Source organism: Anabrus simplex, chromosome 1, assembly GCF_040414725.1.
Source record: "Anabrus simplex isolate iqAnaSimp1 chromosome 1, ASM4041472v1, whole genome shotgun sequence".
Taxonomy (NCBI): domain Eukaryota; kingdom Metazoa; phylum Arthropoda; class Insecta; order Orthoptera; family Tettigoniidae; genus Anabrus; species Anabrus simplex.
In genome coordinates, this window is record NC_090265.1 from 1,293,452,758 (window position 1) to 1,293,468,416 (window position 15,659).

At 40.8% G+C, this 15,659-nt stretch overlaps 1 protein-coding gene across 1 annotated transcript in view; it reads left to right on the top strand.

The window, feature by feature from the left end:
- The window catches only part of Samuel (SAM-motif ubiquitously expressed punctatedly localized protein), a 521,445-nt gene that overhangs the window by 190,007 nt on the left and 315,779 nt on the right, over positions 1-15,659 (top strand). Inside the window, exons 2-3 of the mRNA XM_068225738.1 lie at positions 8,185-8,710; positions 9,773-10,685. Of these exons, the coding sequence (XP_068081839.1) occupies positions 8,185-8,710; positions 9,773-10,685 (1,439 nt within the window). The remainder of the gene's footprint in view (positions 1-8,184; positions 8,711-9,772; positions 10,686-15,659) is intronic.

The following is a 15,659-nucleotide window of genomic DNA, read 5'->3' on the forward strand; positions in this document are numbered from 1 at the left end:
GTCTAGCGGAACAGTTACGTTGGCGATGTGCATCCTACAATACTTCATCATCTTCTAATTTGACAACATGTGAAGTTTAACTACTGTTCAACAACTGGAACTACCCGAGCGATGTGACAGCCACACCACTTCCTTTCAATTCGATCACTTTAACATGTATACCTCTGTTAGTTCCGAGAATGATGATTATAATAATGTTATTTGCTTTACGTCCCACTAACTACTTTTACGGTCTTCGGACACGCCGAGGTGCCGGAATTTCGTCCCGCAGGAGTTCTTTTACGTGCCAGTAAATCTACTGACACGAGGCTGTCGTATTTGAGCACCTTCAAATACCACCGGACTGAGCCAGGATCGAACCTGCCAAGTTGGGGTTAGAAGGCCAGCGCCTTAACCGTCTGAGCCACTCAGCCCGGCAGTTCCGAGAATGTGATGTATTTTTTAATGATAAAGCACGTTTGTATACAAAGGTAATTATGAAGTCCGGAAGTCATATTTTGCTGTGTGCAGGAGGATCAGAAACCCTACCGCATCTGTCAATGACCCTAGAAAAACATTTTCAAGCTACTACTGAATGATAGTCGTCAATCCTTTGTTTGGTACGGCGTCAGCAGCAGACGAAGAGGAGGAAGAATATTGTGGAACTGGTGTATGGAAAACATAATGCGTGTGTTCAGTGAAACTAATTATATAGATGATTAGTAGGCCTACGTTCAGCACAGTTATAATTTTCAATCCATTTTTACCCTAGCTTTGAACATTTCTGGTCCATAATGGTACTTCATATTAGTTTACCGATAGGTTTTTCTAGATAAGAATTACTTCGGTGATGGGATTATCGAATACTTTTAATAATCGAATAACCTCCATCCGATTATTCAACAATCGAATAAATAATCGAATCAAATGCAATAGCGTATGGCTTTTAGTTCCGGGAGTGTCCGAGGCTCGCTAAGTGCAGGTATTTTGTTTTGACGCCCGTAGGCGACCTCCGCGTCGTGATGAGAATGAAATGATGATGAAGATAACACATACACCCAGCCTCCGTACCAGCGAAATTAACCAATGATGGTTAAAATTCCCGACCTTGCCGGGAATCGTACCCGGGACCACTGTGACCAAAGGTCAGCATGCTAGCCATTTAGCCATGGAGCCGGACATCGAATAAAATAATCCAATGATTTTCAAATATCATTCAGTTGTAGTGATAACATAATCGAATAATTTCAATATTCGAATAACCTCCATCCGATTATTTAAGTAATCGAATGCATTTCAAACACCATTCAGTTGTACCCCATAGAATAATCGGATGCGTCATGATAAATGTTTCGGTTTAAGTGTGTCGGATGGATTATCGTTTGAAATAAGCGAATAGATGAACTCTTACGAAAAGTAGAAATGCGCATTTTTTTCAAACGTATCTCCAATGTTGAAAGTAAGTGAGTCTTAACAACATCTGTAAAATAAAGTTCCTGTTTTTTAGTAATTGCCGTCTTCTGACCACACAGTGCAACTATGTTTAAGCCCCAGTATTATACCAATTGACAATGCGGCAATATAACTACTTTAATTTTATGTTGTCCTGGTCCATGGATAAATGGTTAGTATGCTGGCCTTTGGTCCGGGAAGGGGGTCCCGGGTTCGATTCCCGGTCGAGTCGGGGATTTTAACTTTCATTACTTAATTCCTATGGCTTCGTGACTGGGTGTTTGTGCCGTATTCAGCCTTATACTTCATGTTAGGTAGGGCCACATTTTCAGATGTTTTGAACAAGTTTAAGATGTAGTGCCTTTCAATAGTTTTCGCAACTTTCTATTACATGAGTGTGCTATATTTTTTGTTACTTTTATAGTAAATATTTGCCGTATTCATTGATTTTTATAAATGTACGCGTTAATATTTCGATCGTATATATACTGTTAGTTTCATTTCGCTGGAGGTTTTATGAAGTTTCCAGTGCGTGTATAGTTTCAAAGTTCGCCCATGAATGTAATTGTGGAGTTACGGTGTATGTGAAGCTAACGTTCTGATACTGAAGGTATTTGTGTAGTGGTATTTATATTTAGTATTTTTTTCCTGTTATACAACAAATGTACGTTAAATTTATATTTTTCGGGTGCAATAATTGGTTCCCTAGCTTTGATATGGTTGAATTAAACTAAAGTGTATTTTTGTTTACATTTACAATTTTGTAAAGTTTATTTTTTATGTTTTATGATTCTTTTTACAAAATTGTGTGTCTTGTTTTATTGTTTTGGATACGCCAATATTTGCAGCTCTTCGGTCGTTTTTATTTTCTCATTAATACCATCCACCCTTTTTCATACAGAAGTGTTTGGACCCAGATACAGGTAGTTATACAATTTGTGTTGCGCTTCATTAAGTTTCAAGTGCATGTATAACTTTATAGAGTTTATTTTAGGCAGGTTTTTGATAAATCATGTGAAATTGTATGTGATATTTTTTACTATTTGTGTGAATTTGTTTTACAGCATCTTTGATTCCTATTTGCTTAAAATGTCATGTATATTTTATAAAGCGGTCTATGTTTGGAAAACGGAAGGCAGGTATTCACAAAACTGAAAACATATTTTAAATTTTTTTACATGTTAATGTTTTCTAATGTGTTGCTATAACGACAAGATAATGTAATTTTGGAATGATATTCTGCAGTATGAGCTGTTTCAAATTGGGAGATAGTGGGTTTGAACCTCACTGTCGGCAGCCCTGAAGATGGTTTCCAATGGTTTCCCGTGGTTTCCCATTTTCACACCAGGCATATGCTGGGGCTCTTACTTAATTAAGGCCACGTCCGCTTCCTTCCCACTCCTAGGCCTTTCCTATCCCTTTGTCGCCATCATACCTATCTGTGTCGGTGCGACGTAAAGCAAATAGCATAATAATAATAATAATAATAATAATAATAATAATAATAAGTTCAAATTCAACTTTAGCTATTCCAAAACTGGGACGAGAGTAATTAGACTTCCTTTCAGTAAGTCAAAAAGCCCAGTTTTCAGTACTACGGTACGTGATCAATCTTGCGATTTAAAGCCACGAGCCGTCGAATAACACAACTTCGAATAACATCAATATACAATGACCGGCAATCGAACCCATTTCGTCTTTGTGAGGAGGCAGCAGTTAAGTTACTGAGCTAACAGGCTCCCTCAGACAGTCAATTTCAGTCAATTAATTTATCAATCATTTTCTTCAGAATGGGACAAATCGTTGTTAATTCGATTATTCCTAAGAAACTGTTCATTCGAATGTCTCATTCAGTTGTATCAGCAGAATCACTCATTCGGTTGGAACGAATGAATAATAATCACTTTTAATTCGATTATTTTGAAAGCATTCACTATTAAATTGCCTCGTTCATTCGAATGCAGTTTCGAATGAATAATAAAAAAATAATAGAATGGAAACGTTCACTTTTCAATTGCCTAATTGATTCAAATGTAGTTTCGGATGAATAATCGAATGGAAAATGTATTCGCTATTCGATTGCTTCCTTCATTCATTCGAGTGGAGTTTCGAATGACAAATCGAAAAATAATCGAACGAAAAAATACTCGCTAATCGATTGTCTCATTCAATCGAATGAATAATCGAACAATAATTGAATCGAAAAAATAATCGAATAAGTGATTGTTTTGTATTTGATTATTCCATCACTAAATTACTGATCAATTGTACTACGCACTTATTTAGAGAGGAAAGCTTTTAGACAGGCTAAACCGAATACTGTATTTCAAAGACTTGAGATTACTTCACATCTTGAGTTCTCTTCAATCTAAGCTGTTTTAAACAGGTAAAAAATATACAGAAAATAACTATAATGACGAATAAACACACATACAGAGAGAGGGAGAGAGAGAGAGAGAACATTTAATATTTTGCTGAATAAGTAAAGATATGCAAAAATATATGTCAATTTATATCCTAATCTATTAGTCGCACAAGCCTGGGAAAGAAGAACATAATTTAGGTGCAGGGAGGAGGCAAGTTATTAGATATCCGTATAAGGATGTCTCCTGCGATGCGATCGTAGATGGTGGCACCTCCCTGGTGACTTTCTACTAAATCTCGTGGCTTCAGCGCCTGACACCCCTGAGAGCAGAGTGCCGCCACAAGTACTTAACCAGGAGTTAACGAACCATAACACTACAGTACAAACGGTTTTTATAAATTATGACTCAAGACAACAACTGCAGGAATGTTCCGTTGTTATTTTGCGCTTCAGGCATGGTATTTATACGCACTTAGTTATCCATACCTGTCTGTTTTGTGAAGCTTGGGTTCATCTCTAGGTTACGCCGTTCGTTCGTGGCGGAGCAAGTCATGTGCTTGCATACTGATGCGAGCGAGTTCTGGACTCTTCCTTGAATCGCCCGCGCGCCATATCAGGTCCTGCGTATTGCTCCTCTCTCCGCGTTGGTTTTGCTGTATGGCTAATAAAGAATTTCGAACATTTCCCTTGACAAATGCTTAAACCCCGAATTCCTCTCTCATGAACCTCAGTTTTTTTTTTTTTTTGCTAGTGGTTTTACGTCGCACCGACACAGATAGGTCTTATGGCGACGATGGGGAAGGAAAGGACTAGGAGTGGGAAGGAAACGGTTGTGGCCTTAATTAAAGTACACCCCCAACATATTTGCCTGGTGTGAAAATGGGAAACCACGGAATACCATCTTCAGGGCTGACGACAGTGGGGTTCGAGCCCACTGGATTACTGGCCGCACTTAAGCGACTGCAGCTATCGAGCTCGGTGAGCCTCAGTTTGGTCAGCAGTCTCCAGTGATCTACCCTATCAAAATTCTGTGGATAGATCATTAGCGACACAGTCTATTTGGACCTCCTAAATCTAAAATTATCAGCTATTTGTTGCTGTAATCCTACAAGTTCATATTCACTGGAATAACTTTTCCGAAACACAAACTCCCTCCTATCAAACCATTTAGTAATTTCGCAAATGAGTCTAATATAATCAGAAAGAATGCTTTTCCAGAGCTTACATGCAACACATATCAAGCTGATTGGCTACTAATTATTCGCTTTACTTTTATCACTCTTTCCTTTGTACATTGGGGCTACTATAGCAACTCTCCATTCATTTGGAATAGCTCTATTATACCAACAGTATCAGATTAATATTCCAGATACGACACTATATCTCAACCCATTGCCTTTAGTAAATCCCCAGAAATCTTAGAAATTCCAGCTGATTTTCTAGCTCTCAACTTTTGTGTTGTTTTATAACTCTTTATTATCAGAAGCAAATTTCGGTACTTGCCTGTAGTCGTCTCATCTACCTGTAATTATCTTTATATCGAACTGTCTTTATATTCATGTCATGAACGGTTATGAGTATATATCGTTGTTTTATATGCATTATATACAGGTTGCAGGAGTTTCGAATATATTCAAATATTCTTTTTCGAGGCATTTGACGTACCACAACTTGGATGGAAGTGATAACATGATCGTAATCTGAGGAAGCTTCAGACCATCGTATATCATTTATATTAATGTCATTTTTGGATTTCAAATCATTTCACTGATTATCATCATCATCATCATCATCATCATCAGGGCTCGAAAAATCCCTTGTTTCAGGTCTCCATGACGAATACAAATACGAATCTGACGTATTCCTAATATTTACCTCTCAATGGATCTGATATTTATGTGGATGAATTAAACAAATAATAATAAATTCGTTACCGGATGGAATTCAGTGTTTCAGATTAACCTTCAATATATCTCATTCCATTGAGTTACGAGGGTTTTTTTTTTTGCTATTTGTTTTACGTCGCGACGATGGGATAGGAAAGGATAGGAATGGAAAGGAAGCGGCCGTGGCCTTATTAAAGGTACAGCCCCAGCATTTGCCTGGTGTGAAGATGGGAAACCACGGAAAACCATCTTCAGGGCTGCCGACAGTGGGGCTCGAACCCACTATCTCCCGATTACTGGATACTGGCCGCACTTAAGCGACTGCAGCTATCGAGCTTGGTAGTTACGAGTGTAAAAATACAACGATAAAACCAGTTCTTCCCTTCGAGCTGACGGATTTTCGGTACAAGATGCAGGAAAACGCCTAGAGGGAAGGTTTTTCAAGAGTGAACATGGCATTGAAATATGCTCCAGAGTATATCAAATTCTCAACCCTAGAAGGGAAGGAACTGGAGATGTTTAGAGAAAGGGAGATCAAAGCATTGACTACCATTTTTATAATGTTAATAATGCTGTACTTTTACGTCCCACTACCTACTTTTGACGGTTTTTGGAGTCGTCAAGGTGCCGGAATTTTGTCCCACGAGAGAGTTTTTACGTAGCATTAAATATACCGACACGAGGCTGACATATTTGTGTATCTTCAGATACCACCGGACTGAGCCAGGACCGAACCTTCCAAGTTGGAGTCAGAAGACTACTCAGCCCGGCGGGTATCATTTTAAGAGCCAACTTGTGCATTCTACCATGGACTTCGAAAAAAGGATAAAGCAAAGTACTCTGCACGAATGATATGAATTCAAAGTGTTTGGCAAGAAGCTGATGTTTAATTATAATTACTATTATAATTATTAAATGTATATAATTTAGTCGATATAGCCCTTTATTTTGGTTTTGAGATTTGATGAGTTTTACACTACAGTGGACTTGACAGCTGAGCCCATCAGAGACTTTTTTTCTGTAATCATTGTACAAACGACATATGGCAAATTGTAGTTTCATTCTCTCCTAGTTAGTTGGATGACAGTGCTTCCTTTGCTCTTTACTGTTATACTGAGCATTACACTGTTATACTCTTATCATCATCGCCGTTTTGAATCAGGTCAAACAGAAGTTCTCAGTTACTGAGTGCGGAAGCATTGATGGTTGATCTATTGTTAATGAAATGTTCTCCTTTGACTTTTTTTCACAATAGCTCAACAGCTATTCTATTTATACGCGGATGGTCGTGGTTCGAATTCCAGAGGATACTGAGTTGACAATTTTACTTAGTTTCAGGAAGAGCATTACGTCTTAAGCTTCCTGCCAAAACCCATAATGATCCAGGGTGGCTACGGCGACCCGAAAAGCAATTAGAATATGCTGATGATCCTATCCCGTTGCATGCAATTATCACGTTGCCAATGAGTATCAAAATAAATAAAAATCCACGTTATACATATATCGCATTCTTGATATACAAAACTAAATACATTTTAATAAACAAATGCATACATAAACCTGTGGCACATGCAGCCCATTAAGGTCCTTGACATTCTAATACGGCTGGTGGCCATCCAGATGGTCTAACAGATATTGAAGTGCCGTGTGATCAGCGTGGTGCCATTTCCAGCCGCATTACCTGACTTTCATGACCAAGTTCGTTGCCTTTCCTATCATACAGCTCTTCAGTTCGCCTCACGCGCGTTAGTAAACCCCGTTACACAACCTTCAGTCCAAAATTATAATCCTGGACATGCCGGGAACTGAACTCAGGGCCCTCGGATAAGAGGTAGACCTGCTATTCCTATACCAGAGGTTGACTCATAAATATGAAAGTGTTCATTTAAAATGGACTTGAATAAGAACTATCAGTTAACCAGGTGGAGACAAGTATTGTATTAGTCGCCTAATACCGAGTGAGTTTGCTGCGTGATTCGAGTAACGTAGCTGTGAGCTTATATCGGGAGATGGTGGATTCCAATACCACCGCCAGAATCTCTAAGGATGATTCTTTTGTGGTTTCCCATTTTCACAGCGTACCGTAATTAAGGCCACGACCACTACCTTCCAAATTCCAGCCTTTTTACATCTTTGCACCGCCAGAATCCTTCCATATGTGAGTGCGGCTTTAAACCATTAGAGCAATTTAGGAAATAAGAACGAATGAATTTTATACGTTCATACATATTCTCTGCAGTTTGTGGGTAAAGTGTTTGTTTTATACAGTTCTGATACGTACCCATGCTGCTTGTTTTAGCTTCTAGTTTTAAGCCACAACCCTTACTTCTTGGCTAGAATGTTATCTGACTTCCGTGATCGCCTGTAATGTAAGTAAGGTTGTAGGAGTTCGGCGTACACGATGGTAGTTTGAGAGGTCATAGGTGCTTGGTCTGAGTTGAGCACAGCTAATGATAGCCTTGTTCCAGTAGACTAATTAACGTGTATTGTGCTCTCTTGCAGGTGAGGGTCAAGGCGACGCCGAGTCTGCCGGTGCCAATACGGAGCTGCCGTCTACAGCCAGTGTAGCGACGCCCAAGCCGCGGGCCAAACGACGGGGAGCCCCCGCTTCTTCTGCGGCGCGCGACCCAACAGCATCGGCGGCCACAATGAACGGCAGCAGTGATCACCACAACCACAATAATAACAACAGCAATAACAATAATAACAATAATAATAGCAATAATAATAACAATAATAATTCTACGACAAATAATAATAATCCCGTGAAGACAGAAAGGTTAAGTCCTACAACGACGACGGCAAATCCAAGTGCCAACACGCCGGACAATAACAGCTCGTCGTCACGAAGCGCCACCCCTTCCTCCTCGTACCCAGGGACGCCTCCGGGAGCTGCGCCTGAGCGGGTCACCAGCCCCGCATCAACGCCTACAGGCCACATCAAACACATGGAGCAGATGATGACGCGGAACTACAGTGACTTCATGCGCAGTCTGGCGGCCAAGTACAACAACACCAACCCTAACGAGTAAGTTGTTACTGTCTTGTGTTTGGAAAATAATACTTTAAATTAAACTTAATTTAGATTTTATTTATCATTAGTCTGGTAAATAGGCCTTATAGTGTTTTCATTTTTGTAATAACAGCGAGATAATCACTCTAATTTTGGTGACTAACACCACAAGTAACAAAGCTTAAATATTTCTGCCTTTCATTCCAAGGTGAAGAAACGGCTATCTTTATAGGATACAGTGTATTTTGAAGAATTAACAAAAACAATGATCAACACAAGTTCATACAATTACGGAATGATCATCACTAAATGAATGTTGCACGCAGTGTTGATTAAGACTAGGACTATCATTACCCTTTCTTTTTTTTCTTTCAAAAATGCCCTATTTTATTAAGGAATAACGTACATTTACCAAAAAAATATCAACTAAATGACTTTATCTAAAAGCATTGCACGTAAGCTTACGTCTAAGTTCAAGAAGTCATCTCTATGCCCAACCGGCTTTGTCCCAAAGAATTATCTGGTAATCACTTTTGGTGTAGGCTGAGTAAACTTCCATGCCCGTTTTTCTCTCCAGAAAGGTAAGGCTCACTTTTAATTTTTTAACAGCCTAACTGGGAATCGAGAACTCACTGTCGTTTCTTTCTGATACGTTAAGGAATTCCGGCGGGGAAAATTCCGACACTGCCTTTTTTGTTTGATGTATACCTTTCAACCGTCTGTGGGCTGTGATTACACAGCGCTGTTGAATTTACTTTTCTTTTCTTTTCTTTTCTTTTCTTTTCTTTTCTTTTCTTTTCTTTTCTTTTCTTTTCTTTTCTTTTCTTTTCTTTTCTTTTCTTTTCTTTTCTTTTCACTTTCGCCAATACTCATTCATTTTGTGGCTAGCTCTTGTTGCGTTGGTTTCTCTTCCGACAGGTCCTTCTCCACCGCAATTTTCAGTCTGAATTTCTCTCTCTTCTACGTCTTCTGCCTTGAACCCACGTTTTTCTAGATCTTATCTTACCCATGCAACTTGTATTTTTATATTCTCCTACGAATATGTTGTTTCTAACTTTATCATTGTTTCTGTTACAGTTACTTCAGTAATCCTGCTCGAAATGGCTACCCTGTTGGTTTGGATCCACGCTTTACCCCCTTCAAAACTGGTGCCACTCCATTCGTCGGTTTGATGGCGCCTCTTACAACCCCAACTCTACCTTCGCCGATCCATAAGAACAACAACGCCAACAACGCTACCACGTCAACAGTAGCTTCCACCCCCGCGACAAGTGCCCCAGCCAAATACTCGTGTTCGGAATCCAACCACATCAAGAAGCCCACGACGTCGACTGTTGAGGCTCAGCAGGCTCTCTACGCCGCCGCTGCCGCGTCCAACTTCGTTCCCAATCCGTTCAGCCCCAGTGCCGCAGCCAACGCCACTATGTTCCCTCCAATGATCGACATGAGTTCCACTCAGACACTGCTCAATATGGTAAGGACTGCCAATGCTCACAATGCTTCTCAGCTGGAAACTTACCTGAAAGGCGCTATCAAGCGACCACCTCCATCTGAAAGTACGCCGTTAGATCTTTCATCCGCTTCTCTTCCATCCTACTCGAAGAAATCGAGGACTAGTAAAAGCTTAAGTGTTAGTGATAACTTGTTTATGAAGAGTGAGTCTTTGCTCAACATCCCCATGATGGATGCGTTGAGGACTACGAAGGAGAGGTTGGGTAAGAGACTGGGCAGCGTGTCGCCCAAACCACCATCCAGGTTAATGGGAAACAGTGGGGGTAGTTCTGCGGGCAGCAGCCCCAAGTTAGGACCTTCAGCCACAGTGACTTCACAGCATGTGTACGGCAGGAACTTACCGTGTATGTCCGTGTGTACGACGGCGACAGATCGGCCATGTTCCGGTTCGGCAGACTCTCAGACCGTCGCGCACTGGACTGTAGATGATGTGTGTAGTTATGTGTCATCGATCGATATCTGCTCCGAATATGCACAGGTAAGATTCCCAAGATATATCCTGTACTTAATTTTGTAACCAATGTCAAGCTGACATTCTCTGTTTAGGTACTTAGAGATTTTCCGACGTTGGTAGACTGCATGAAAGGGTTTCCTACATTCTCTTCTGAGGATGGTATTCTCGCTGATATTCGAACATATTGTCTTCCGAATACGTACTTACAAAACTCGTACCGATTAGCCAACTCGTTCAGAGAGAGAAAGAGTTCTGAGAGATTATAAAGTGTGCAAAAATTGTATTTAAGAAAACGAAATTAAAATTAACCCGACTCATTTTTTGCCAATGGTATTTTACATTTATTTTCTCTTGGCATAAAGCTGTAGTGATTTCATGTCAATGCCCCGTATGGAAGAATAAATCGTACTTTGCAATCTTGCTTGGCCTCCCATGTGGATGTAGTCCATCCTGTAACCTATCAGTATTAAACATCTGACTGTCAGATGGAAATGAATTCTGACGTACAGTAATAGAAAGTGTGATTGAAGACTGAGTTTTGTTCGCACCCCTGACCTCGCCGTGGGTGCCGTGGCTAAGACAATGGACAGTTAATGAGGTGCTAATGGTCACCCTCGTTCCGTGACGTATTGGTGGCACACAAGCAAACTAATTGCTACTTCTGACCATTATTTATAGGCTTCACGGATTTTCCCATGACGTACTTACTAGCAATTTCGTGTCCGCTGCATTGTGATATATTTATTAATCGTAGTCAAGTTATAAACTTTTCTCATTTTCACTTCCAGGCAAATGCCGGCACTGTTCTTATCCATAGGCTACAGCCGCTTCCTTCCACCTCCTTAACCGAATTCCACCATCATTAATTTCATCTCTATTATCTCCTCAGCTGAGGAAGGGCATTCGACCGTAAAACATGCCATATAGTTTCATCTCGTCTCGTATCCTACCCCATATCAGGTTTTTTTTTGCTTTACGTCGCACCGACTCATATATGTCTTATGGCGACGATGGGATAGGAATCTTGGCATTCTAGTGATATTATATGGCGTCGGGAGTTCTAGGGTTAAAACTGGAAGGTGACTATTACGTACGTTTGCTGATGTTACGGAAAGTAGAAACATGTAGCTTCCACTCCTCCAAGGGTCTTAAAGACGTGTGCGGAGATGACTTGTGATCGTTCATTTTGCACCTATTAAGTATAATGGAATCAGGACCTGTGGTGCATGACCTTTTCGATTTCAAGAATCGCGCGTGCATTTCTCCCATGAGAAATCGGTGACGAAGTTAAATACATTATTCGATGATGATGCAAATGCATTGACTGTAAGGACGGCAAATTGTAGAGTGCGGTGATCAACCGAGAGATGTAGAGCGGACAAATTGTGTTGGTGTGATTAGATCAGCCCACGAACACTTGCGTCAAACCTGTTGCAGGGATTAATTATGTGCCTTTAACAGTTGTAACCTGTTTACACATATCATATACACTACATGACTCTCGATGTGCTAGCTAGTTTCTGATGTTTTCGCAACAGTGGTTCTTGAAACGATGGTAAAGCTGTGACCGAGCAAGTTGGCTGCGCGGTACGGAACGGATAGGGATAAGCTTGCATTTTGGAGACTGTGGGTTCGAACTCTACCATCGGAAACCATGAACATTTTCTTTCGTGGTTTACCATTTTAACACCAGGCAAATCCCGGTACTGTACTCCCATGAAGGCAACGGTCGCTACCTTAATCATCCAAAATCTTTCACATCTCAAGATCACCTAAAATATGTAGGCCTGTGTGTTAGTGTGTCGTTAAACTACTAGCAGCCGCAGCAGCTACTACTACTACTACTACTACTACTACTACTACTACTACTACTACTACTACAAGGATTCTAAGAGAAATCTCTGGCAAAAGCTATGCGAAATCTAGACAGTGATATCTGGGGGGCGGGATATAAGATAGTGACCGGTCGAATAATCAACAGGGTACCAGTTCAGCTCCCAGCTGATAGAAGGAAAGCCATAGCAATGGAGTTGTTCCCTTGTACTAATGACAGACTTGAAACGGAATCATAATTTTGTGTTGCAGAACCGTTTACTGTGGTGGAGTTACAAGAGGTAGCACGTAATATGAAGACTGGTAAGGCACTAGGTGTAGATGGAATCCCACCAGAAGCCATCAAGTATGCAGTTGAGGTGGCACCTGGTTGGATCTTATCAGTCTTCAATGATTTATTAAAAAAGCGTGAATTCCCCGATGAGTGGAAAGTAGCCAAGCTAGTGCTGTTATTGAAGGCAGGGAAACTACCATTAGATCCATCAGCGTACAGGCCACTTTGCTTATTAAACACCTTGAGCAAACTTTACGAAGGATTGATTAAAACTAGACTGGAGAAAGAACTTGAACAACAGGGAGGACTTTCTTCGAACCAGTTTGGATTTAGAAAGGGTAGAACCACAACCCAAGCTATTGAGAGGGTGATTCAAATACAGGCAGAAAGCAGTGAGAAATGGGCTGCATTGATAACACTAGATGTCAAAAATGCTTTTAACACTGCTTCTTGGAGCATTATTTTGAGAGAACTTCGTAGGATGAACATTTCTCGGTATCTACAACAAATAATCGTTAAGTATTTCAAAGGACGAAGAATACGATTTCATGATTTAGAAGACCTTGAAATGACTGCTGGCGTTCCACAGGGATCTGTCCTAGGACCCACCTTGTGGAACATTCTATATGATGGTGTCTTACGCCTGCAGCTGACAAAAGGGACAACATCTATTGGTTATGCAGATGACCTTGCAATAGTGGTAATAGCAGAGAATGTAGAAGAACTGACCTTCCGAGTAAATGAATCACTGAGACGAGTTAACCTTTGGATGGTAAATAATAAGTTGAGATTGGCTCCACATAAGACTGAGGCTGTAATTTTGAAAGGTTCCAAGAATTGGAAAAATGTCCGTTTCTTATTAAGTGATACAGTGATTATCCCAGGATAATCTGTACGATACCTTGGGGGTTCTTATTGACAGGAATTGCGATGTCATGCCGACAAGCAGTTCCAGAATGGTCTGAGTGAAGAGGGCAGGGGTTTTTAGTTGGTGGAAATCCAACTCCCACACAGAGTGGTGTCTTTAAAAGATTTTCCCCTGCCATAACAAAAAAAACTACTGCTACTATAACAGTTACAATGGAAACGATAATGAAAACAAGGAATTTCATTGCAGTGAGCCATTTCAAAAGTACACAACATTCCTCTATATCTGAAGGCATCAGTACCTATGTTAGAAGGTTTCTGCCTTACGCTCTGCAGTAAGTTTCATTTTAAGAGAGATATTTATTAAAGCAGTTCCGCCAATCAGTCAATCTACATGGAAATAAGAAGGCAAGCAATCTGAAAATTAGGCTGAATTGTAATCTTCTTCTTCTTCCTGCTGTTTAGTGGACAGCATGTCTGTAGAGAAGTGATCTCGTCCTTGCGAGGTTCAAAGCGAGTAATAAGAAGAAGAAGAAGAAGAAGAAGAAGAAGAAGAATTCATAGATTCCCTGTACATATCGACAATGTAACGACCTGGCGTGCCATTATTTTTCTTGTTGTTTTTGTTTGTTTTGTTCTTGTTTTCCAAGATTCGGCAGGGATCGAACTAAAGTGCTTATCACTGGGTCACATTTTCCTGTGAATTCCTATATTTTATTTAAACGTGTGTGATCGCCTCATTCGTGAGAGGAAATGTAGCAGTGGTTGCCTCGGGCACATCTTCCCTCTCACTGAGAACACGGGACGCTGACCGTTCCCAACATATTCTGTTCTCTATCGTGCAGTATTTGTGCAGAGTGGTAATTTTGCAGCGCTCGCTATATAACAGGTAAACATTCAGTATTACAATGCTCGATTCATTCGGGTGTGGGATCTATGAAGTCGAGAAATTTGGAAAGGTGACTTCCACTTACGATGAGCCACGTAGCTCCGGGGTTCCGTTAGCACGTACCATATAGAATGGGTGTAGTATTATTCATCTTTCTTTTGGCACAGACCGGAGCAAAATGTAGTTTCCACCTGAAGTCTCGGTATCCTTCATGGATGTGACAGTATGGAAATTGCTGAGATTTGGGTGGTACTAAGTAATGACATTCGGAGTATGGTTAGTGCATCTAGATGTTCTGAAAAGTGCTGGTCACAGAGCCGATCGTGCTGCAATAACATTTACTGGTCCAGTGAATAAAGCAGTACCAATCTACCTCACTTATTAAACATCGAGGCCAGGAAACGGTCTCTTCTTCTTCTTCTTCTTCTTCTTCTTCTTCTTCTTCTTCTCGCAGGAGATTGACTTTAATTTTGGAGTATTTTTTTCCCCTCTTTTGTGTTTCCAGCGTCAGATTTGCTGTATCATGGATGTCGAAGGTTCCGCGCCATGATAATCTTCTATCCACTTCCATGTGTCCCTTCTATCTTGCCTTACCGGGCGAGTTGGCCGTGCGGTCAAGGGCACGCGGCTGTGAGCTTGCATCCGGAAGATAGTGGGTTCGAATCCCACTGTCGGCAGCCCTGAAGATGGTTTTCCGTAATTTCCCAATTTCACACCAGGCAAATTAATTAATTAAGGCCACGGCCGCTTCCTTGCTACTCCTAGGCCTTTCCTATCCCATCGTCGCCATAAGACCTATCTGTGTCGGTGCGACGTAAAGCAACTAGCAATACTACCTTGCCTGCTGTGGTATGATCAGTTATATCAGACTGCATTTGTCATTTCGGAAGATGCGACTGAAATAGACTGCTTTCCTGCGTTTTGCGAGCGATTTTACACGATTTCCTGGCACGACGGAGTGATTCTTGAACGTTCCATGTCACATCCATATTTCGATGGCCTGCAGTCTGTTCATTGACTAAGCCTTTAGTGTCCATCTTTCGACTGCAAAAAGCAGCTTCAGTAACACTACATTTTACGACACGCCAACGAATTTCGAACCGGGAGGGGGTCATTTTTGTGCTCAATATATTTG